The sequence below is a fragment of the Rissa tridactyla genome, chromosome Z (genome assembly GCF_028500815.1).
Source record: "Rissa tridactyla isolate bRisTri1 chromosome Z, bRisTri1.patW.cur.20221130, whole genome shotgun sequence".
Taxonomy (NCBI): Eukaryota; Metazoa; Chordata; class Aves; order Charadriiformes; family Laridae; genus Rissa; species Rissa tridactyla.
Genome location: NC_071497.1, coordinates 27,759,429 through 27,783,959, shown reverse-complemented (window position 1 = coordinate 27,783,959; position 24,531 = coordinate 27,759,429). Strand labels below are relative to the sequence as shown.

The 24,531-nt window shown below is 37.2% G+C and overlaps 1 protein-coding gene across 10 annotated transcripts in view; it reads left to right on the top strand.

Moving 5' to 3' along the window:
- The window catches only part of PPIP5K2 (diphosphoinositol pentakisphosphate kinase 2), a 52,419-nt gene that overhangs the window by 4,830 nt on the left and 23,058 nt on the right, over positions 1 to 24,531 (top strand). For 2 of the 10 annotated variants that reach the window (XM_054184976.1, XM_054184977.1), the window contains exons 2-16: positions 6,654 to 7,052; positions 8,602 to 8,797; positions 9,524 to 9,614; positions 10,494 to 10,579; positions 11,957 to 12,111; positions 12,518 to 12,619; positions 14,446 to 14,607; positions 15,768 to 15,889; positions 17,383 to 17,484; positions 18,043 to 18,129; positions 19,067 to 19,142; positions 19,228 to 19,337; positions 20,294 to 20,379; positions 21,036 to 21,161; positions 21,266 to 21,387. In XM_054184976.1, the coding sequence (XP_054040951.1) occupies positions 6,909 to 7,052; positions 8,602 to 8,797; positions 9,524 to 9,614; positions 10,494 to 10,579; positions 11,957 to 12,111; positions 12,518 to 12,619; positions 14,446 to 14,607; positions 15,768 to 15,889; positions 17,383 to 17,484; positions 18,043 to 18,129; positions 19,067 to 19,142; positions 19,228 to 19,337; positions 20,294 to 20,379; positions 21,036 to 21,161; positions 21,266 to 21,387 (1,767 nt within the window). In that variant the 5' untranslated portion in view covers positions 6,654 to 6,908. Of the gene's footprint in view, positions 1 to 5,108; positions 6,299 to 6,653; positions 7,053 to 8,601; positions 8,798 to 9,523; positions 9,615 to 10,493; positions 10,580 to 11,956; positions 12,112 to 12,517; positions 12,620 to 14,445; positions 14,608 to 15,767; positions 15,890 to 17,382; positions 17,485 to 18,042; positions 18,130 to 19,066; positions 19,147 to 19,227; positions 19,338 to 20,293; positions 20,380 to 21,035; positions 21,162 to 21,265; positions 21,388 to 24,531 lie in introns of those variants that run through there. The other 8 variants (XM_054184978.1, XM_054184983.1, XM_054184980.1 and 5 more) reach the window with 8 other exon arrangements.

Below are 24,531 nucleotides of genomic sequence, written 5' to 3'. Positions count from 1 at the left end.
AAGGGGACAACCTGCTTCACCATGATCTTCTCCATGGGCTGCAGAGTAATCTCTGATGCCTGGAGCACCTCCGCTCCCTCCTTCTTTACTGACCTTGGTGTCTGCAGGGTTGTTTCTCTAACATTTTCTCACTCTTCTTTCTCAGCTGCTGTGCAGTGTTTTTTACCCTTTCTTAAATATATTCTTGCAGAGGGACCAGCAGCATCACTGATGGGCTCAGCTTTGAGCAGCAGCAGGTCCGTCTTGGAGCTGGGTGAAACTGGCTCTGTCCGACATGGGGGCAGCTTCTGGTGTCTTCTCACAGAAGCCACCCCTGCAGCCCCCCTGCTACCAAAACCTTGCCATGTAAACCAAATACAAGCACTTACCTGGCAAGGAAGACTTATGGCTCCTCTTCATTCATCAGAATGTTTTTTCAGGTCTCAGTAGAGTGATACTGAAGGGTGAGTAGTCTCTTTTGGAATGGGAGCTGCTATAATTTTTCTGCTAGAGTAATGTAAAAAGTACTAGATAGTAATGCTTTTGGAACACTGTACGAAATATTTAGTAAAGATGTGGCTGTCCCTGTGCTGGAGTGCAGCAGAGCAAGTTGTGGTGGAGTCCTGGGAGAGTCTGGGAGGAGGATGAGTGGGTTGCAGGCTCCTGGTTGGAGTGGATAAAGTCAGCTGCTATTGAATGGAGTACAGGGAGAGCAAAGGGCTGTTTTTATTTTATTGAACTCTTGTGTGGTTGCCTACCACTCTTTGCCCATGCCAGCGGAGAGGGGAATGTGCAATGGTCTGCCTCACCTTCTTCTGATAAAGAAGATTACCTTTCTTGATTTGGAGGGGGAAAGAACAGACTAAATCTTGCATCTGGTTTCCTGTGAAAATACTTACAGAATGAAAAAGAAACTTTGGAAAAAGCTTGTGTTGATGTGTAGGTTATTTATGATGGGGGAAGATGTTAGTATATTGGTAAGTCTAGCACTTGATGTTAGTTTAATAAAAGATCATAGCAGGTGACTTAGTTCCCGTAATGCTGTGTAGTGCAGCCTTTATAATTGCATCTTTTTCCTTTGCTACCTTTAGCCTATTTCTTGTGTGTTCTGTTGTACATCAGCATAATTCCTTCCTCCTTCACAAAGCTGAGTTACAGAAGATGGTGATAAACTTCTTAAGGCTAGTGTTGAAGTTTGTATTTGATGAGGAGAGCTAAAAGCTTTTCTCAGTTTCATGTTTCTTCATCAGCCTGTTATAGCACTGGACCTTGTAAATTCCAGTAATTATTGGAAACATTTATATCCCTTTGTATTTTCTGTTATTATTGTTTCATTTGTTGTGTTTTGGTTTTTGTTTGGTTTTTGTTCTTGTGCACAAAGTATTATCAGTCTAAAACGGTAATATTCTTTGTGGCTTAGGGATATTGGGATAGAGCTGCTCTACACGTTTTTTAGATTTAATCCACCTCAGCAATGGGCTGACAGCTGCTACTTGCCACCTCACAGGATGTGTGGTAGAACAGAACACTGTCTGCATGTAAATTTTAATGTTTTGTGTTACTGACTGCGTGACACAGTAGACATTGAATATTCAAACTGGAGAGCATATGTAAGGCACAGCAATAATCAAATCATGTATGGTATGTTGTCTTCAGCAGCTTCGGTGTCTTGACGTCCTTTCCCACTTTTTTTGCCTTGTGCCTGTCCTGTCTTCTTTCTCTTCCTGGTCATCTGTCAGACCTGAGGAAATGCTGTTCTTGAGCACAGGCCTTGTTAGTAGTTTACGGTCTCATGTTTAAATCTGAAGTATTACCAAGTTTCCTTTAATCATCCGTAGAAAGCTGTTACACATCCATGCAGAGCACCGGGGATCACAGTTCCTGCTCTCAGCTCTCTCAAAGTTCAGACTCCGCTGGTTCATTCTTCTTCCCGTCTCCCCTCTGCTTCCCCGTTGCCCCCTCCCCATAATTTCTGCTCCACCAGCAGCCCAACAAACTGTCTGTCTTTGGTGGTTTGTTACACCATACATCATGTTGCAGAACTGGAATTATAAAACAGGTAAAATGCCTCAGATGGAGTGAGGAGAATATTTTTGCTGTTAAATGTACTGTTAATGGTATAGCAGTTTGAGCAGGAAGATATTGAAAGCTTTTTGTTATCTCACTGAGGCTACGTGAGAAATTGTTATTAAAATCATTTGGGTTTTAACTACTTAATTTGAATTGGAGGAAGCTGGTAATGGAAGCAGTTTGAATATGCCTACAGTGGTAAGAACTGAAACTTTAAAAGAAGCAATACAGAGGGAGGGTGCAGGGGAGTGGGCTTTTTTGTTATTGTTATGTATGTATATTTACAGAATCATGTAATAGATGAGCACCACAACGCTTCTTGTACAGTTAGCTGTTTGTTAAATTCTGCAATGTTAAGTGTCACAAAGTGTTTTGTAGTTGTTTTGTTATAATGGCATTTCCAAAAGTTGTTTTCCTGAGTGGTTCATGATTTTGAAATGTATTATAGGTATTTAATGTATGATGTGTTGGGTTTTTTTCTTGAGACAACAGATGAGAAGCATTTTTACTCTAGTTTTGTTCCATTAGTTTCCATTAGAGTGCAGTAGAGGCAGTGTATACTTGTTCTTGATAGCTCTGTAGTGACACAGAAGAAAACCTGGTGAAATGCTTCTATTTATAGAGGAGCTGTATATGCTTTTGTTAGTATTTGGAATAAGGCTGTTAAAACTTTGAGCCGGTTTTACATGAACTGTTCAGACCACTGCTGCTATGTTGAGCTGATTTGTTGCTGACAGTTACTGGAATGCTAATCTTGGTGGTTTTAAGTAAATATGGGAAACACTGGGGCTGGATTCTTGAGCTGCTGAAAAATCTGTAATGGGGACAGGAAAACTGTGGGAATATCTGTTAACACTTAGTCAGGACTACATTTTGGCTTACTCTTCTAGAATATACTTGTGGAAGTGTAGAAATGTCTGTAGTGCACCAGTGGAGTGAACACTGGACTTGGAGTGCTGAGCAGGCTATCAAAATTTGTTACTCAAATACAGCCCTATTTGTGCATTAATGTTAAGTTTGTCTATGTGTCATTTTATATATTTAGAATGTTGCTTGGTATACTTTCCACTAGTAAGTGATAATAATATCAGTTAAACTTAAGGATTTTTACTTGTCCTTTGGAGTGCAATATCTTAATGCTGTCCAACTTCTGAGGGAAAAACTGAGATGAATTTATTTTAAGGTGAGAATGTAAAATTAGCAGATCTAATGTTTTCTTTAAACGTTTTCTTCTTTTTTTTCTTTTTTTTTCTTTTTTTTCTTTTTTTTTTTCTTTTTTTTTGTCCAAGATGTATCATGTGGTGGTTATGAATAGGAACTTCTAGGACAAGTGGAAGGAACAGTCCATACATTTGTTTGGAAGTCTTTAAGAAACAACACTATTAGTTAAATTGTTGGGGTTTTTTTCAAAATTAGTGGAGATTTTTTGTATTTGTAAGCTGTAGAACGGAAGCCTTTTGTAACAGCCGAGGTTTGAAGAGAACATAACCTAATTAATTTTACCTGGAAAGGTCATTGCACGGTAGGAGATAGTTGCCTGGATATTCTTGATGCTATCTCTGTAGAAATGGGTCAGTGTGTATTCCAACACAAAGTCTGGATTTTGTAATGCTTGCATTGCAGTCTTCCGTGGTTGAGGCGTGCATGTAATCTTCTAATCTCTTCACTGTCTGATGAGGCTTATGCTCATACACCAAGTATGAAAGGATCTAACATAGGGCATCTCAGCCCCTGTGTTGATGCTGCTGCTCACTTCTTCATACAGAAAAATACTACTGGGAAGACTCTTCACTGTTCCAGGGGCAGCAAGATGGTATTCTGCATAGGATACAGTGTGTTAAAAGTTCCTTCCATCAGCATCAGCAGTACTTCTGGGGTGGGAAGGCAGCTCCATCTTCTTGCTGTGCCATTTATTATTTCTCCTTGGTGTACAACTTGAGAACGATGTTTTTATCCAAGCATGGTCTTACTGCATTTTTGATGTGAGATAACTGTAGTGTTTTTAGGAGACTTAAGTTGTTCACTATAGTTGCAGTCACTTACTGTCATATTTCTCTTTCCAAGTCTCTTTTATTGGACTTTTTTTGTTTCACAAACCACAAGAAAGAAGGGGATTCTTCATTTTTTATGGTAACCAAAGCATTTGGAAGGAAAGAATTTTAATTCCAATCTCTGAAAGCATTTATTCTAAAAAATAAATAATTTATTCATTGTATCCTGACTCAAATTTATGCTAATGACAGTAGCTTATAGCATCTGCTGACTTGGGAGATAAGCTGATAGCCATCAGCAGTCAGAGTGCCAATTTATATGCAATTCAGTGAGTCCCTGCAGTAGTTTACAAGCCTGAAAATTGTATCTTTCCTTGATCCTGTGTCTTTGGCCTTATTTTTACAAACTGTCTGGAAACTCTGGGGCCCAGTGACAATAGCATGGAGTGGCAATCTAGTAATTCATCCACCTTCAGACCGGTGAACAACATCGTAAGTCTTGCAGAAGATAATCTGTTAACTCCAAGCAGACTGTGTGGCTGTTCAAAAGTCTGTTTTCCGCAAGTGGAGCTCCACTTGACAGGTGTACTTGCCACGAATAACACCAGCCCTCTCCAGATTCTTGAGTTAGGAAGGTAGAAAAACACTAAGTTTCAGATAGGTTTGTTAGGGTACTAAGCTTGTCAGGTTATATCTTCGTGTCATTTGTAGACATGTATCTTGTGCTTTCCATGCAGTTTTTATTCATATGATTTCTGCTTGCTTTGAGAATTAATCCCTTTGGGTTAAAGAGACTCAGGTAGCGCTAGAGATCCTCGTGAAATAATGAGTTATTAATTGCACACGAACTTCACAACTTCTGCTCTCACAAAGTGCACTACAGGAATAGACAGGGGAAAGAAAGCTTAAAAAACCTCTTCTGATGACCTCCCACTATCTTCTTCGTGTGGTTGCTTTTCCTTCTTTATGAGAAAAGCATAGGTTATAAAAAGCTGTTTCCAATGTACAGAATTTGGGTGGTGGGAAGGGAAGCTGATGCAAGAGGAACTGCTAAACTTCATTTTCAGGCTTTACCAGTTTTTGGGAGTCTTTTTTGGTTTTAATACCATTTCAAAATTCTGTATTAGTTGCCACTGTGTTTTGGCAATAACCTCTGCCTTTCTGAAGCATGCTGGAAACAGGATTTGGAAAGCTCACTTTCTTCACTCTTTCATAAACAAGATTGATTTATCTCAGTACCTAATTTGTAGCTCTCATGAGAGCAAGAAGATTTAGGTTTTTGAAATTTCATTTTGTTCGTGTTGCTTGAGGGACAAATGGCTATGGTTTCACATTATAAAGGAAAGTAATTTTTCATTAGCGGAACTGAAGGAGAGCAGATAACATAACAAATAAGTTTAAGAAATGAATGTTTTTAATCCCTTGCTGTCACTCCGGCATCCTTATGTGTCTGTTGTTCAGGCTGCAGCTTCTGGGTCTGCAACAGCTGTATTGTTTACCTACACTTAACCTATTGCTCCCTGACGTAGGACAGATTCTTTCGCGGTAACTTTTTGCTCTGTTTACTATCCTTTTTCACAGGAAGCTGAACGGTTGATCACCATTTGGAATGTACTATTGCTTCACTTTGTTCATAGAACAGCCAAAGTTGTTTTCACAGATATTTAAAGACAAATTCAGTTCTGCTGAGACGTCATTTTTGAATGGCACTTACATAATGATCTGACTAATAAACAACCTAAAGCATTTGATTAGATGAGCTTCTAAACAAGTAACTGTTTATTCATTTTCTAAGTAGTAATAGTGGATTGTGATTAATGGTATAAAGCCATGCAGAACTTCAAGCAAGAGCAGTTACCTAGTTAAAACAACAGATGACTGAACCCAGTCTCTGTTTCTGTATACAAGTTATTTGGCCAAGATTTTATTTTCACATGACTGTTTAAGAGGATACAATATGTGTTCACTTCACTGGTACACTAGTGCTTAGAAGTACTTTTGACAGAAGGCAGTGCTAGTGTACATCTCTGTAAATATTAATTTTTCAGTGTGAAAATAAAGCAATGCTGATTTGGAAATAAATAAGCAAACATCAGGCTGGCACATACACGGAAGATGCACTCTGTTTTTTAAATAATAGTTTTCTATTTAAGAATAGTCCTAATGGAGGCTTTATAGTTTTCATTAGCATTTTTGTCTGTTTGCCATTGCCATTTGATCAGGAAAATTCAGGGAAAAAACAGCTGATGACAGCGATGGTGAGTTATATATCACAGATATTGGAGAAGATTTTTCTTGTTTTATATAAAAGATGTAGTCTGTACTTTACCTTTCTTAAGCTAGGAAAAAAATGCACTTTACTTTTGTGAGTTTTGTCGCTCATTTTTAAAACGTCTGTATCAGTAGCTTGAAAATATCTTGAAATTATTCCCCCTGTTGTAAACATACATCTAAAAGTGTAGACTATGTGTAGTGTGCACGGTTTTATTTCTGATGATTTGCTCAGAGGTCTGTACATGTCCAAACACTTTTTCTAAATTAGAAGGGTTTATTTTTATGTGCCTTTATCAATTTTTTTTTTCTCTTTGTTGTTTGTTTGGGTATGTCTTTTAGGTGAAAAAGTTTTGTCGTCTCAGGGAAGCAGTAGCCTATCACGAGGTTCTTGGAGCATCAACTCAAACCAATAATGAGCAGATGATAACAGTTAAACAGTGTCTGGCAGACAAAGTCAGCTCAGTGGCAGCACCGCACAGACAACATCAAAGAGCAGGGGACTTTTGTGTTCCCGAGTCAGCGGGAAACATGCCCAGTATCTCAGCTGCCAAAGCGGCTGCAGCTTCTACATAGATCTCTACAGATCTTGTAACCATGTCTGTTAATGCAACAGAGAATGATCCTCCTAGATTCTTCGTGGGTGGAGAAGATGGAGAAGAATTATTGGATTCAGCCAGATCTACAGAGTACGAACACTTCTATGACCATGGGGAAGAAGAGGAGGAAGAGTATGACTCTGTATGTACTGTAGGGGCATGTGTGTACTATTCTGTATGTTCTTTAGCATTATTTTACTTTGAAATGGCAGTAGATCACAAAAATCTAATACTGAAATGGTGTTCTGAATTGGGAAATTGTTCATATTCAGATAATGATCTGTCAGTTATGTTTGGAAATGCAGCACACTTGAAAAGTAAGTATACCCTGAGCTTCAAAGTAGGTGTGCTTGACCTTAATACAGAGTTTCAGCGCAGCTGAGGTTAATGTGCCAGCTTTGCAGGCTTGATTTAGATTCTGGTTATCAACTTGATGGCATAAGCCTTCATTTTATTTATTTGGATAATTAGTAGCAAAAAATGATTGAGAATTTTTTTGTGTGTGTTGTCAACTGCTGCAGAGTTAACTTTTGATTTTTCAATTTGAACTTACTCAACATTTCTTTACTCATTTTATTGTTGTTTTCATTAAGATCCTACATGTTTCCATTCTTCTTCCTTGTCTTGGTGTATAGAAAGTGCGTGCTAAATTAATCTTTAGTTATACTTTAGTTTATTATCCTTGCAGAGTGTTCTGAATTGTATTTTAGCACAGTGCTTACCAATTTGTAGTTTTTTTTAAGATAAACTCTTAAAAATTTTATTATGCATGAGTCGTCATGTTGTGTCATTTTTTTAAGCTGTATTTTGTTATTCTTTTAGTCTGTAGCATTTCACTTTAGGGAATAGTCCGATTAAATTTTCACTGATTTCAAGCATGTCTGAAAAAATTAAATGCAAGAAGTGTTAATAAAACACTACACTGTGATTAAAAGTAACTTGGAAATGCAGAAAAGTGATGCAAAATTAGCAGGTCGGACAGCTCAATTCAGTAGGTGTATGTTAGCAAGGGAAGCTAATTGGCTATGTTTTAGAAGAACAGTAAGTTGAAATAAAGGATTGTTCTGGGGGGTTTTTTGTTTCTTTTTAAACAGAGGAGTAGGTTGGCTGTTGCACTTAGGAATACCACTACGGAAAGAAACTTCTAAACATTTATAACATGAAAGAAAATACAGAGTATACAGAAGAAAAGTGAAACTGTCTATGCACAAAATAGCTCAGAAATCTGAAGCAGTATTTTGTTGTTTACTAGTTTTCCTTTTCACAATTCACTTGTAATATTAGGTAATAAGATGAGAAGCCTTGTCACTACTAAGTAGATGTAGAAAAATTAAATAGTTTAAAGACAAATTACTAGTTAATTTCAGAGTAAGTCATAAGTATGATTTAACTCAGATTTGACGTTTCTGACTTAGATTTTGATTCTGTGTGTTTGTTTCTGATACGATACTCACAAAAAGTAGCATAGGGCTATTGAACAGTTTCATTTTTTCAAGCATTTTTCATAAGGATGCACTGCAGCATTCTGTCATGCTGCATGTTGTTACCTGCTAGCAATTTACCTGATTAAACACTAAATTAAAGGTAGTACGTGAATTTTAACAGAATGTATTTGCTCTAATATTGTGCTGCTAAAACCCTGTTGTGTTCTGAGAAAACTTAATAACTGCTTTTTCCCCCTGCCTCTTCAGCCACCAGAAAGACAGATCGCAGTTGGGATTTGTTCAATGGCTAAGAAATCTAAGTCCAAACCAATGAAAGAAATTCTTGAACGCCTCTCCATGTTTAAGTACATAACTGTGGTAATATTTGAAGAGGATGTTATTTTGAATGAGCCAGTAGAAAACTGGCCTTTATGTGACTGTCTCATTTCTTTTCATTCTAAAGGTAAATCATCTAATAATACCATAAATATTTTTGACATCTAAATATGTTAACCAGTTTGAGGATCTTCTTATTTTTTTTTGTCTTGTAGTTTTATTGGATTTTCCTTTGTCTTAGTTATTCATTTGTCTTATCTAAAATAATACAACTGACATTTAAAATATAAGCTTTTTAAATGATACTGTTTTCATTGCTTGAGAAAGTCCTGTCTGACATGGTATTTAAAATAGCTATTCCATTGGTAAATATTTGTGGAGCCAGTGGAAATGGTGATCTAATACTTATTTGGTCCAATAACTGTGAAGGCATGCTACTTTCTCAATGGGAGTGTTGGGTCTCTGGCCACTTGTTCATGTATCTCTGCTAATACATAGGTTTTTTTGTGGGCCTGGCAGTGAACCAAAGATGAGTAGGCTGAAGTTAAAAATCCTGTTTTCAGGCAGGGGCAATAAAAGCCCTAGTTCTGGCCCTATGAAAGTGGAGGGCATGTGGAGTGAAGAGGAGGAAACTGGAGACAGGACCGCTACTTTTGGCAGTCTATGCTGAAATTAGGCTGTAGTTTCCTGATTTTTCTTAAGCTGATGTTATGTGTGCTTATAGTTGAGGGAGCACCCTCTCACTTAAGCCATATCTCTAGTTGTACTCTAAAGCTTGAATATCAAGGTTGCAAGCTATCTACTGGTGTTATGTCTTGCAGTTTTAATTTATTTGCCTTAATAAATATTTTAGGATTTCCACTGGACAAAGCAGTTGCCTATGCAAAACTCAGGAATCCATTCATAATCAATGACTTGAATATGCAGTATCACATACAAGACAGGTAAGTAACACTAATTACCTGTAAACAAACTATTTTTAAGTTGGAGACTGTGAGAATCTTGTTATTGCATAGCAACAGTTCCAATGTATTGTACAGTAGTCTAAATAAAATTACAGTGAATGTTACGCTTTGTTAATATATGCAGTTTTCTAGGATATGTTTTCAGGTGTGTTTTTTCTTTTACTGCTGTTATATTGACACGCCTGAAGATTTACCAAGGTAGAAATTTGTTGATACATTTGTCTAAACCTTAGCAAATAAAAAAGTTTAAACTCTTAAAATTTGGATAGCGTAAGCATGTATGGCAACTGTACAACCTCCTATGATTGCAGAATTCATGTGACTTAAGGTCTTTTTTTCTGTTAAGTTAGCAGAAGTTGTTGGTATTCAAAGATCGTGTGGTTATTCAAAGTGATTTGTCTTTTGGAGCTGCAATCATGCATAGCAAATACTAACAAAACAATAGTCAGCAAAATACATAAATGTTGGAACCTTCTAAACAGTGAGCAGACTTGCTATTTTGGATGCTTTCAGTTGCTGTCCTGTATAAACTTTTTCAAGTCTTCATGTTAATAACCTCCTTTAATAAGAGAATTGTTCTTCGTAAATTGCTGTTGCACTGCCACAGTGGAGAGGATGGGACTGGCATAGCAAATTACATTTCTACCAGTATTGGTGAAATCACTGCAAAGGTACACCTGTATCAGTGACCTTTAAAGCATTACATTAATAAGTAAGGTATTATATGTGTAAGCTTATCCTGTGTAATTTAAAAAAAAAAAATTACGTATTTTTCTCCTCTCTTGCTCACGGACTGTAAAATACAAATATTGGCAGGATTTGCTATCTTACTGTGTAACTTTTGTTCTTTTTTTCTAGGAGAGAAGTGTATGGTATTCTTAAAGCTGAAGGCATTTTACTTCCTCGCTATGCAGTTCTGAACCGTGATCCAAACAATCCCCAAGGTAAGAACTGATGACTAAAGTATCAGCCATCGCCATCTCTTTGTTTCCACTGGAGAACAGTACATATGTAGCAGAAAGCTAAATTTCACTTGCCAGACAATGAATTCGTTTATGTAGAAGTTGATTTCTCCTCCAGTATTTAAAGTATTGTTGCGGATTAACCCCTACTGGCTGTGGGGGCAGTATGTGAAACAGAAAAGGCATTGAGGCTGTGTAAGCAGTGTTCAGCAATAACTAAAATATCGAGACTGTTTCAAATTCAAAACATAGCACCATACCAGCTGCTGTGAAGAAAATTAACTCCATCCCAGCCAAAGGCAGTACAAGTATGCATCTAAAAAGCATGATTCTGAAGCTCGGGGTCACAATCCTCTTACACCCGTCGTAGAACTACCAGAATATAAGGGCCTCCAAACTCAAAATCGAGATTCTAATGTGTCACCAAAGAGAGCAGCATTCGTGATGTTACATTACCCACGTGTACATTACCCATATGTTACATTACTTAGGAGAGTAACGTTGATAGAAACAGGTCAGGCTATTGAATAGTTTCCCTTCTAAGTAACAAGCAACCATGTTAGGGAAATCTAGTCCAGAGAGATCTGCAGATGATATACTCTGAATATAAATTGGAACTAATTTTTTCTATACCTAAAAACAAACTTACAGCTTTTGCTACTAAAATGAAAACTTAGAGCCACAATAGGTGATTGTAATGACACAAGTGTAAGAGATAATAAAAAATAAGGAAAATGGAAGTTTTACTGTAGTGTAGCCCTTAAGAGGTAGGGAATTTTAGGTTAAAATATCTGCATAATCTATGGGGAAAAGGACTCTTTTATGCTACAAAAGTCAAAAAAAAGCTGCTGCATGCAGCCAACCAGTAGTGAAGAGATTCCTGATGCCTGGTTCCAGAAGACGTAATGCTCTGTGCAAGGTGCATCAGTCAACAGCATGAGACAGTTCCCAGCCTATTAAAAGTACTGTGGCATCTGGCACCACACCATGTTCACTGTCTGTCTGCCATCCCCCTGGTACTTCAGAGAAAGTCACTGAGGAAAGGCAAAAAGCCCTACCCTGTGTCTTCGAAACATTTCCAAAAACATACCACCCATGCAAGCTTTTGCATCTCTAGGAGGCAGTTTCCTGTCTGACACTGAGGGAATCAACAGAATTCTATTAAAGTGACATAATATAGACGTGCTACAGCAGATGTGTTCAGCTGTGATCATTATTAACTCTTTGTGCAGTCAGTAACAAATCAGTGAACCAAAAATATAATCTTCTTATTTCAACGTGCAAAATTACCCCGAATCTCTAATAATTTCGTTCCATGAATACATTGTAACATCTCTGTTTTTCACACTGTTTCTTCAGAATGCAACTTGATTGAAGGAGAAGATCATGTGGAAGTGAATGGAGAAATTTTCCAAAAGCCTTTTGTAGAAAAGCCAGTTAGTGCTGAGGACCACAACGTTTACATTTATTATCCAACATCTGCTGGGGGTGGAAGCCAGAGGCTCTTTCGAAAGGTGAGGGTATTGTGCTAAAGCTGTTGAAAGGTTGTATATGCCTAACAGAATTGCAGAGTAATTCTGTCCTACCCGTCTGTTAGCTGGGGCCTGTTCTGTCATGTCCTGCTTGTGTAGGAGTAGTGGCAGATTGGAGAAATTAATTTCAGGAGAACATGTAGATTGAATAAGGACCCTTGTTCCTTGCAGTAGATTGTCAGGCACTGCAGATTCTTATAGATAAAAGAAGCATATGCTATCAGTGCACTTCAAGAATGTTATAAAAATCTTATGGGAACGATCAAAACCTACTTGTTTCCTCTGGTACAGGAAGTGTTTTCTCAGTACAAGTGTGTTATTTTAAGGAGTTTTAAAGTTTCTCAGTCAGTAGCCTATGAGTTTATTAATAGAAAAATATTCCTTTCAGATTGGCAGCAGAAGCAGTGTTTATTCCCCTGAAAGCAGTGTGAGAAAAACAGGTTCCTATATTTATGAGGAATTCATGCCTACAGATGGCACCGATGTGAAGGTATGACAGCTGAGTGTTCTTATTTATATTTAGAAAAATAAGTGCTCTAAGAGCTTGTCAGTTTTAAAGATGAAAGTGTATCTTTGTCTCAAGGCTTAATTTTAATGAAGTTTTGGTACAGTTCATAAGTAAAGAACGTAATTCTTATTCTAGCTAAGCACAGTGCTTGTAATGTAGAGCAGCTTTGCTTGTGTTAGAATCAAGTACTGGTGGCTTATTACCCAACACATTGTCTTTCTTTTTTGTATTGTATTAGTGCCAGAACAGCATACATTTTCCCGTGTAAACAGATGCTGCCTAGATATTTTGTCTGAAGGTTACAAAGAAGTCTGTAGCTGAAATAGATTTTACCAACTATCTTAGTATTCTAATTGATAAACACAAGTTACTTAGTAAAATTACGTGACGTTGGAGAAAGTAATGCATTGATCTTATCTGTAATTATTTTCACTCTTCATTAATTTTCTTAACAGATGTAAAGATTAGGTATCATAAAAGAATGCTAAAATAGAGCAATAATAGAATAGGTGTTAAGCCAGATATGTATGGAGATTGCTTTCTTTACCTTTGTGTTAGTTCTGGCTGTTTTAAGCCTATCACAAAACATGAAATGTTTTACAATATGCATGAGAGATCGCTGTATTTAGACAAAAAGTGGAAGTTTAGAGAGTGTGAGATCTAATCCAGTTTTAGGCCAAAGAGCCGTTTTATCAGTTGCGGCCACTTCTTCCATTTGGTGATACATGAGGGGAATGCTCATTTTATATTCTCGGACAAATTCCCTATTCTCTAAGTTGCTCTGTTTTCATGAGCTATGCTCTTCAGATGGTTATACTGTGCAACACTTTGAAACAGGTTAGTCTGAGTTTACAAGCTCTGTGTAAGAGCTTTACATACTGTTTCCAAAAAGAAAAGTTTCTTGCAACGTGAAGAAATGCAAATTAACTTGAGGGATGGGACTACTTTGGCTGCTTGTTGTAGTGTGGTCTTCAAGAGGCAGCTCTGGACTTTTAATACCCCAAATAAATAATGGATTTTCTTCAGGTAACAAGACTGTACTTAATGGCTTTATATTAAGCAGCTTCACCCAACTCACCCTCTTGCCTGAATTGACTAAATTGGCGGTACTTGCAATCATCTGCTCTAGTTGAATACCTCTTTATCAAAGCTCAGAGTTTAGTTTTTAATTAAAGTGACAGTAGCCCATTTTTGAGAGCTGCTGACAAGTCTCTTCCAGCAAATGCCCCAGTCCTTTCAGTGATCCGAATCTGCGGATCACTGAATCAGAGTCCGAAAGTGCATTAGAGTAGATAGCACAATCATTCTCTCAAGCCCCTGCCTTGTCATGCTGAAACCAGGCAGATATTTGCTTTGTTTAGTCCTGCCTAAAATATGAAAACATTTTTTAATAAGAGAATCACTCAGTCCGGCAGACAGATTTCCATAATTAAAGAATTCTCAAATTAATCTGCACTCCAAGTTGTGCGGATGTTTTGGAGATGAAAACATTATTCTTTACCACTGTACCACCATAATTAAGAAATTATTTTTTATTCATCAAGTTTTATAATTATTATTTTTCTTTACCTGTGCCCCAGCTGTTTTCTCCTCTTGTTTTATTCTAGGTTGTCAGTAAATGGTGGGTGTTCTTTGAGGGCAGAGAATGCCATTGAGGAAGGTACCTTAGAGTGACCTTTTCCATGATGAAAGCAGATAGTATCTTTGGAAGTTGTTACCACATTTTAGATAAATATATGCATATATATAATGTAATCTAATAACACTGAATCAAGAGTTCATGTTTTTTAATATGTTTTTTAATAAAGGTGTACACAGTAGGTCCAGACTATGCTCATGCTGAAGCCCGGAAGTCTCCAGCTCTGGATGGCAAGGTAGAAAGAGATAGTGAAGGAAAAGAAGTGAGGTATCCAGTCATCCTGAATGCAAGAGAGAAGTTAATTGCTTGGAAAGTATGCCTTGCCTTTAAAGTAAGCTGATTACTTTCCTATCTGATCAAACATTTAGTGTTAATCAATTGTTTATTACGTGAAACTTCTGTAGGGTTTTAGTGCACAGAGACAGCAGTGATAATTGCTGCAGAACTCCCAAGGAGGGTGTAAAGTTAAACTTCCACATCCAGATATTTTTTTTAATTTAGAAGAATTCTTCTTTTAATGCATTGAAAAGTTCTGGATGGGTTGCTTATGTTGCATAAGTTTCCTGAATTCACATGTTGCTATTGTGCTTCGCTGGTCCACAGTGTGTCTGGTTGATGCGTAGTATGTTCACACATTTTGGTAATGGTTTTAAAGCTAGAGAAATGCAAGTTCAGTAGTGAAGTTTTTGTAACTTTTATTACCTAGTATTTACATTGGGCCCAATTAAATGTTAATTTGGTGCTGGCATGACTAGGTCCTTATTTGAAGTGTTTGATAGTTTCCTGTTTTGTATAGTTTTAAGATTCCTTTGTTCAAAACTTCATTCAATCTCTTACCCTCCTTTCACCTGTCTTAGTGAAAGACTGTCTTTCAGTCTTGTCTCATTGCCTGTGTGTAGCTGTGATGGCATTCTGGAGCCTGTAGGGTGTGAACCTCTATCACTCAGCAAAGTGACCTTTGAGATCTAAAAAAGTAATCTGTTGAAATAGCATCTGGTATCCTGTACTAACAATGTCAATATTATGTCAATGTCAAAAATGTCAATGTCAAAACAATCCTGTCAAATTGAAATTTGGTCAAGAATGTTTTTATTGATATTTTGTGATTTCTTGCCTGCCACCCTTAAAAACAATGTGTAAGGGGAAACCACTGTCGGAATGGGGAATTTGTAGGCCCATAATTGCTTATGCTGTGGATCTTGAAGGCTGAGTTTGTGTATGTGTGAACTTGACCTTCAATACTGATACTGCTATGGACCCTGTTAGGGAGGGTAAAATCAAGTTGGGGATATGAAGTTAAAAATAGGAAGATGTTTGTATGACATCAGTGAACCTAACCTAACATGGAACTGGCAAAAGGTACTAAGTATAAAATCTCTCATATTTTTGTCATGTTTTCAGATGAATAGCATGTTAAAATATAAATGTTATTTAGAATAAGCAATCCTAAGGAAGGTGACCAATGACTTGAACCTTTATTCTTACAAACAGCAAACAGTTTGTGGCTTTGATTTGCTGCGTGCTAATGGACAGTCCTATGTCTGTGATGTAAATGGCTTCAGTTTTGTGAAAAACTCCATGAAATACTATGATGACTGTGCTAAGATACTGGGGTAAGAGTTTACTGATTTTTATTTCAGGAGTTTTGCCTATGCACTCTGTTGTATGTGGCTAATTTATGTGCCACTTATTTCTTATTCCTAAATTAATTATTTAAAAATCAAATAGCACGTAAATTAAATAGTAAAACAAATAAAATACTAAAAAGAATCCTAAATCAATTAACAAATCCTAAATAAATTCCTGATGCCTAAAATCATCCCAAACATCTGAGTCTGAGTGTTTTGTGAACACTTAATTCTTAACTAAGAATTAAGTATGTTGAAAGCCAGATTAAGTTCTTCAAGGTAGTTGAGATTTTTTTCGAGTAGAGAAGCACCACTGGATGGTTATGCTTGCTGCTGTTTAGTATGTGCCCAAATTAAAGTACATTGTCCTTAATTTGAAGCTGGTGTATGCTTGTGAATTTCATAGTGGTAATCCCCTTGATGTTATATCAAGGTGTCTTCTGTCATACTGTCTTCTCTCTGCTACTGGAAGCAAAAAAAGGTATAACAAGGGATCATACAGAATTGGGTAATGAACTCTCTGCCAATGAAATGTTGCCCTCAAAGTAGGCTGATACCCTTTTGGCCGGTTAAACTGGCTTTACAGTAAGATTACACTGATGAGATATAGCATGACCTTCTGCATTATCAAATGGTCTGGGATCTTATTAAATGGAGGAAGAGCTAAGCTGAAATATTAGATAACAACTGTATTCCTTTAGGTTTAGGCCATTTTTTGAGTTAGAGTTACAATTCTAAGAGCCATTTTGATTTCTATGGATTCAAATCATTGAATTCACTGAAAAAATTATCTCATAATTTTTTCCTTATGGTTTGTTCCTTAAGGTAACACATTGCAGTGTTAAGTAATAGCAGATTTTTTTCAGCTTATGCTACTTCAAAGTGCACAATTTTTTTCCTCCATGTTACTGCTTCTGATGTAGATATTAAGCTGAGGTTCAGTATATTTTGATGAAATTCTTTGGGAACAGAACATGAGAAGATTAGCAAGTAGAGACAGTGTTATCATTTTGTAGGTGCGCCTAGAGACTTTACCTATTTTTCCAGTTCTATCACAGGAACTTTTGAGAAATTACCACTAAATGTACCAGTTACTCTTTGATGAGAATGGCTTCCTGATTATCAAGGACTTTCAGTTATGGCAATGGAGTCAGGTATCTGAATATTTAAATGAACAAGACTAAATCATATCCAAGGAACTCTTCTAGGAACTGGAGTTCAAAAACTGAGTTTTCTTACAAATCCAGGCCCGTTAAGCTAATATCTGTAGCAGTTGCAGTAGCAACTGTAGTAGGTTTTTATTTTACAGTTAAAAGAAAAATATGTATGTAGAGACTCTCGACCAGTTGTACTCTAAAAGCACATTGATAAAAATGGATGTATATATCACGTATTTGGTTTGGAGTTTGTACATGTTGTGTAAGCTGTGCTGTAAACTTAGTGGCTTGTTTTTTTTTTCTTTTTAACCCCTTTTTTAGAAATATCATAATGAGAGAACTTGCTCCCCAGTTTCAGATACCATGGTCGATTCCTTTGGAAGCTGAAGACATCCCTATTGTGCCAACAACCTCTGGAACAATGTAAGAAAATAGTAGCTACACCTGAATTGTGCAAACTCCGAATGTAACTTTGTGTGAATTTTTTTTTCTCTTCACAAGGTGTGCCCGCTTTGGCCTATGAACGCTTGTTTTGTGTGATGAAAACAAGGAAGGAATCACAATTGCTATGCCAGCGTTCAGAGTTTCTGACCCTTAGTGAAGCTGAGTATAGAACAGCAGATTTTCAAGTGTAGCGTCTTTTATGCATAGCTTCTTTCGCTGCTAATCATTGTTCCAGCACCAGCTTAATATGCGCTTCTAATAAACATGCTCTCTCATTTAATGAACCTCAAAATCGTTATTTTAAAAACTACTTGAAGTAGATATTCCGTAGTTACCCAAGTCTTAAAATCAATATTTATATTTTATACTTTACATCATTTTCAGTTAACCTTATATTCTTGCATATCCTTCCATCACTTCTGTAGTTATGTTAGATAACTACAACTTTGTCAATTGTCTTGATTTGTGGTGGTTTTAATATTAAATAAAAGACTGTCATGTATAAAATTGTGAAATATAACTCTCTTGAAATTTCAGGATGGAGCTCAGATGTGTTATAGCTGTAATACGCCATGGGGACCGAACACCAAAACAAAAGATGAAAATGGAAGTAAAACACCAGAAGTACGTAGAATCTTAGTAAAAATTAGTTTGGATGCTTTAGAGCAGAGCTCAGTTCTTGGGGACTTGGAAGCAATGAATTGAGCAGGAATTGCTTTTTTGTTTTATTTTCTTTTAAATCTAACTGATGTTGTAGCTAATTTAAAAAGTGCGCACCTCTCTCTCTCTCTCTCACACAGGACTGTCAAAATGCTTGTGCAGCCTTCTTTCATCACACGCTGTGCCTTGTGAACAGTCCTGCTTGATCTTAATGAAAATGCATTTGTCTCTATAGATGTCTTTATTCAAAATAGTGCAGCAGAGAATATTTCTGGTTCACCATTTGACTGTGACTTCTGCCTTTCTCTTTTTATCATTCACTGTTCAAATGTGAGCTGTCATCTTACTGCATCCCACGTTTTTGTCTTTTCCTTTTGTCAAAGTTTGATGACTCTGAATTCCTGGTAGATACCATCTTTATGTTAGCATTCATAAAGTGCCTTACATAGTTGGCCTGGAATTTAGTGCAATTTCACTAAAAAGTAATTATTTGGTTTGGGACTAGATTCTCACGTTCCGAGATATATGCTGTAAAACTGTAGGACTGCTCATTTGGTACCAACTTTTGCTCAGATCACTCTTGAAGATTAAGAATTGACATAACTGTATATTTGAATATTATGTTATTTGATACATGGGAATTTTTCCTACTTTTTTTAGCACTTAGCAAGTCAGTAAGAGAACGTTTTTAGTGCTTCTATTTCTCTAATGTGTTGAAGACTTTCTTGGGAAATGGGATTTGAATAAAGGTTGGTTTGACCTCTGTAGTGCAGGTTTTAACGTGCTTTTCAAATACTATAAAGGTGCTAATTTCAGACCGCTTTAAGTTTATGACCCACTTGTTCAGGTAATATTTTAACTTATTAACTCCGTTTTTTAATCAGTATTCTTTCTCTTAAAGGTTCTTTGATCTCTTTGAAAAATGTGATGGGTATAAATCTGGAAAACTAAAACTGAAAAAACCAAAGCAGTTGCAGGCAAGTTTGTCTTTATTTTCTTGCTGTGGTATTTTGTAAGTAGAAAATTATTTATTTAAGTAAATCCTATGTTTCCTTTCTATAGGAAGTGCTTGATATAGCAAGGCAACTCCTTGTAGAACTTGGGCAAAACAATGATTCTGAAATTGAAGAAAGTAAAGCAAAACTTGAACAGCTAAAGACTGTGTTAGAAATGTAAGTGTCTAATTGTCAGGCTTCAATAGCAACAAAGTTGTATCTGCTATTTTGACCTGTTTGATCAGTTACTTCTTGAGAACTGGGCCATCTCTCTGGTTTTTTTTCTCCTTATCTTTTCAGTTGAAGTTACTGCTTTATTTAGTGTCTCAGTATACTTTCTACATGAAAAAGTTACTTTCATTGATCTCAACTTCTATCCTTTTGTGTGTTTTTAAAATGAAAGTATTTTAGTGCAGGATCTGCTTCCTGCAGTGTGTGACATAATGAAGTCTGATGGAGATGGTAACAACTTTCACTGTGTGTGCTGCCTACTTAACAGCAAACTTGGAGGATTCTAAATAAATTAGGCTTTTTATATTAAGACTGAAATATTTAATAATTGAAAAAAAAAGAAAAAAAAGGAAATCCCAAGGCTTCAAGGTTTCTTAAAGATCTGGGGTCTCAGAACTGAAAATAGTAGTACATAACTTTAATTTTTAAAAAATCAGGGCAAAGACAGTTATTATTGAAATTTATGACAATTGTTTGAAATACTGAGTTCTGCTTGAGAACTTAATTGACTAACAAAATAGTAGGCATCTACGCTGCCAGATCAGATTCTGGATACTGGTAGCCACTGTAGTTGTGGATCCAAATAGATAAATTATTTCTGCAATCTGAAAATGATTGTGGTTTTTTTTTTTTCCAGTTTTATGTTCAATGTTGGGAAAAAAGTAGTAGATAGTATTTTTAAATGTTTCATTATAGAATGGTTGATATTTCTGTAGTCATTCTGTGCTTGTTGAGTTAGGTTTGTTCTAAGCACTGCTTCAAGACATGGTGGTCAAATGCACAAGTCCATGACCAGCATAGATTTATTATATCCTGTTACAGGAGCATAGCAGGTTTGGAGAAAAATATTTAAAATGTTTCTCTCCCTCTTCCCCTCTCACTTTCCCCTATTCCTACTTCAGGTATGGGCATTTTTCAGGCATAAATCGCAAAGTTCAGTTAACATATCTCCCTCATGGTTGCCCAAAGACTTCCAGTGAAGAGGAAGGTATTGTATTACTTTTGCACCTAATCACTTAATATAATGTGTGCTTAAATAGTCACGGACTAGTGGTATAACATGTCTTGATGTAAAGAAGGAATATGTATTTTAGAATTAATGTATTGTTGACAGATATTGAGATCTTTTAATCTGCTGAATCATACACTTAAAACTATGTAGTAAATTTGTATTCTAACACTGCTTTTTTGTAACAGAAAATTAGCGTGAAAAGAAGCTTCAGTGATTCACGAAAAATGGTGTTTTGAGGCTAGGATGAGAAAATCCCACTCAATATTTACTGTTGTCTTTAAAACTTTCTATAAGCTTTGCTGGTCCTTGACCCATGGTTACTTAGCATCCATTTTGTCTTAATTTTTATGTCTTAATTTACTTTTTGCTTCAGATTTCATGCTAAATATTTTTCACTTATGTTTTCTCTGTAATTTAACTACTTCAGGTTTCTCTGTTTAAGTGCCCATTTAGTTCTCCAGTTCAATATTTTCTTAATGTTAGAATATTATTAAAGATTCATAATGTTGCAGAGATCCTTTACTGAAGCCCTGCATAGTCCAAATATTTTTGTTCATTTACAAAAAAAAAAACCAAGAAAAAAGATTTAGCATATACTTGACTACTAAACTCCTTTCTTTGTGTACAATTAGATAATAGAAGAAATGAGCCATCCCTGCTTCTGGTTTTAAAATGGGGAGGAGAACTGACCCCTGCAGGCAGGGTGCAAGCAGAGGAGCTTGGAAGGGCTTTCAGGTGTATGTATCCAGGTGGACAAGGTAAAAAAAAATTAATAAAAATAATATTGAACGGCATAAATCCCTTTTGAAGATAATGAAGTGCAAACTGAAAGTTAAGTTTGAGAAAATTGTTTGTTTGGTAGGAGATTATGCTGGATTTCCTGGATGTGGTTTGCTTAGATTACATAGCACTTACCGACATGATCTCAAAATCTACGCTTCTGATGAGGGACGGGTTCAGATGACTGCAGCAGCTTTTGCAAAGGTACAATGTGGAATTGTATTTTCAATTTTAAAAATGCTGATCTTCTGAAGCTTGTTTTTTCTTTTGAGTAGACTGGGGGAAATATATGGTTTATTAGAGTCCACAGTGTATAATAAGTCTGTGTTTTAAAATAAATGTATTTTCAAAGAGTATTTAGTTCACTGTGAAAAAGTATCCAATTAATGTGGCAAGCATTTGAAGTTCTTTGAGCAGATGCAGAAAGGTTTTAATTATACAGCCCTAGCAATATACCTTAGTCCTGTCCAGTAACAACCTCCAAAATCATAGAATGGTTTGGGTTGGAAGGGACCTTAACGTTCATCTAGCTCCAACTCCCCTGCTGTGGGTGGACACCTTCCACTAGACCAGGTTACTCAAGGCCCCATCCAGCCTGGTCTTGAACGCTTCCAGGGATGGGGCATCCACAGCTTCTCTAGGCAATGTCTCGCCACCCTCATAGTGAAAAATTTCTTCCTAATATCTAATCTAAATCTCCCCTTTTTCAGTTTAAAACCATTACCCCTTGTCCTATCATTACACTCCCTCATAAAGAGTCCCCTTTAGGTCCTGGAAGACTGCTGTAATATCCCCCTGGAGCCTTCTCTTTGGGCTAAACAACTGCAACTCTCTCAGCCTGTCCTCAAAGGAAAGGTGTTCCATCCCTCTGATCATCTTCGTGGCCCTCCTCTGGACCCCCTCGAGCAGGTCCACATCTTTCTTATGCTGGGGACCACAGAGCTGAATGCAGTACGCCAGGTGGTGGGGTCTCACCAGAGCCGAGTGGAGGGGGAGAATCTCCTCCCTCAACCTGCTGGCCACGCTTCTTTTGATGCAGCCCAGGATGCAATTGACAGCATTTTTAGTTTGCACCTTTCTTACTGGTTTAGGGCTTACTTTCCTCAGATTTTGTTAGATTTCTGTGACAGATTGTGTGTGTGTTGGCTAAAGCACAGACATTAGAACTGATTTGAGATTAATGTATTCATTCTTCGTGAGCAAAAGTTGCAATTTTTAGTCACTTCAGTGATTTGGACCAGAAGATTTGAGATTCAAAAGGCAACACCTTTCACTGAAACCATCTTTCATTTATTGATTTGGAACTTTATAGAGGAAATTAGAGGGTTTGAAACTATTAGAAATGTAGAATTAACAAACTGCTTTGCATGTATTTTAGTGGAAATTGTACAGACTGTACATTCATGCTTTTTCTTGGAATTAATAAAAGTAGTTTCTTAAAGTTGTTACAGGAGACTTTTTACTTTGGGCCTGTCAAAATGGGTACCTAATATGTAAGACATGGTAGTAGTACTACATTTTGGCACTTTATTGAAATATTTTTTACATGTATTTGTTGATGTGAAATTATAAAAAATTTGTGGTGATGTTTAAAAGGCATGAACTTTTGTTTTTTTAATGACAAACATGAATTTATAGGAATTATTAATATAAAACAAAGAATTCAGAACTTCCTACATTTTGCTCCTCCCAAGTAGCCCTTTGCATGCATAATACTTCTGCTTGTTAATAATTTATTCACTTCTTCCCTCATTTCAGTGATACAGATCTTTTAATTGTGTGAGAGGACACAGACAGTGTGTTGTTACATGAATACTACTTAAGTGAATGAGTTTCAGTAATAATACAGAGTGATAAAAGCAGTTTAGGTTTCAAGGGGCCTTTGTAGGTCATCTAGTCTAACTCTACATAGCACAGAGCCAGTTTGGATGAGGTTGCACAGAATCATATCTAGTCAAGTACTCCGTATCTCCAGGAATGGAGATTCCACAGCTTCTTCCACCCACCATTTGCATGTCATGTCTCTGTTCTTCCCAAGTAGCCCATCCCTGCGTCCACCTTCTGTGTGTTCCTTTTTCATCCATGCTGACGTTCTGCGTGACTTTCCATATGTCAGAGTGGACTGCTCTTAGGCTTTGAGGAGATTGTCTTTGGAGATCATCCAGCTGTCCCGGGCACCTTTGTCCTTCAGGACACTCCTCCTTAGGATTCCATGAACAAGCTAAAGTCTGCTCGTTTGAAGTCCAGGGCTCTAATGCAATTATTTGTCTTGTTCACTTCTCCAAGGAACTGTCATAATTTATATCATGTTTCAATTACCAAGGCTGCCATTGATGTCCACATTCCTGACACTTCCAAGTAACAGGTCCAGGGGAATGCCTCTGCTCATCAGTAACCTCTGTCAAAGAAATGTTCTGGGTGTTTTCCAGAAATCTGGATTGCAGTATTGCCCATGCATGAGGTACCCATGGTTAAGGGCGCCCATGGAAAACGAGGCCTGCAATCAGGAGGCTTTCTCCAATTGTGTTCAGAAGGCTTTATCTATTTCCTCTTGTAAATTGGGTGATCTGTAGCAGAGGCACACTATGATGTTGCCTTGTACTTGTTTGTCCTCTGATCCTTACAAATAAGATCTCGACTTGATTGTCACTGGTTTGAAAGCAAACATCCCAGTGTTCAAGCTACTCCTTTATGTAGAACCCAACCCTCCTTGCCTTCCTGGCTTCCAAAAGGCCTTGTGTCTAGCTATAGCAAAACTCCAAACTCCATTTGTGTGAACTCTCTGCTACATCTCTATAATCTGAATAAATTTAAAGCTCAGCAAGTGTTCAGACTTCTTATTTTTCCTGTTTACTTCCATGATGCATGTGTTGGTGCAGAAGTATTTCAGCCATCTGTCCTGCTTTCTCCTTGGTTGGCAGGCTTGAGGAGACACCACCCCATTTCCTTCCTTATCCCAGAGCCCTTCTGTTGCCAGAAGAGTCACAAAAGTTTCCAACCATCTCCATTTTGGAAGTCTCCATTCACCTCTTGGTCAACTGTAGCCTTTGATTGCCCTTCTGTGCCACACAGGGTTTGGGCTTTTGCATCTGTAGAATCTCTGCAGAGACCCTGTCTATCTCCCATTTGTCCTCTCAGATGCTATTCGGTTTGCTAACTTCCCGTAGCTACTGTCTGGTGACTCAATGCCTTGAGCAGAGCATGTCCTCCACAAGTCAGGCTGCTGTTGCTCCCAGCCTCAGGGAGAAGGCACTGTGCATTCCCTGCCATCCAAGACATGAACAGCTAGCTATGGCCTCCCAGGAGGAATTATGGCACCATTGAGATGCTAGGGTCACTTCAGCTGGT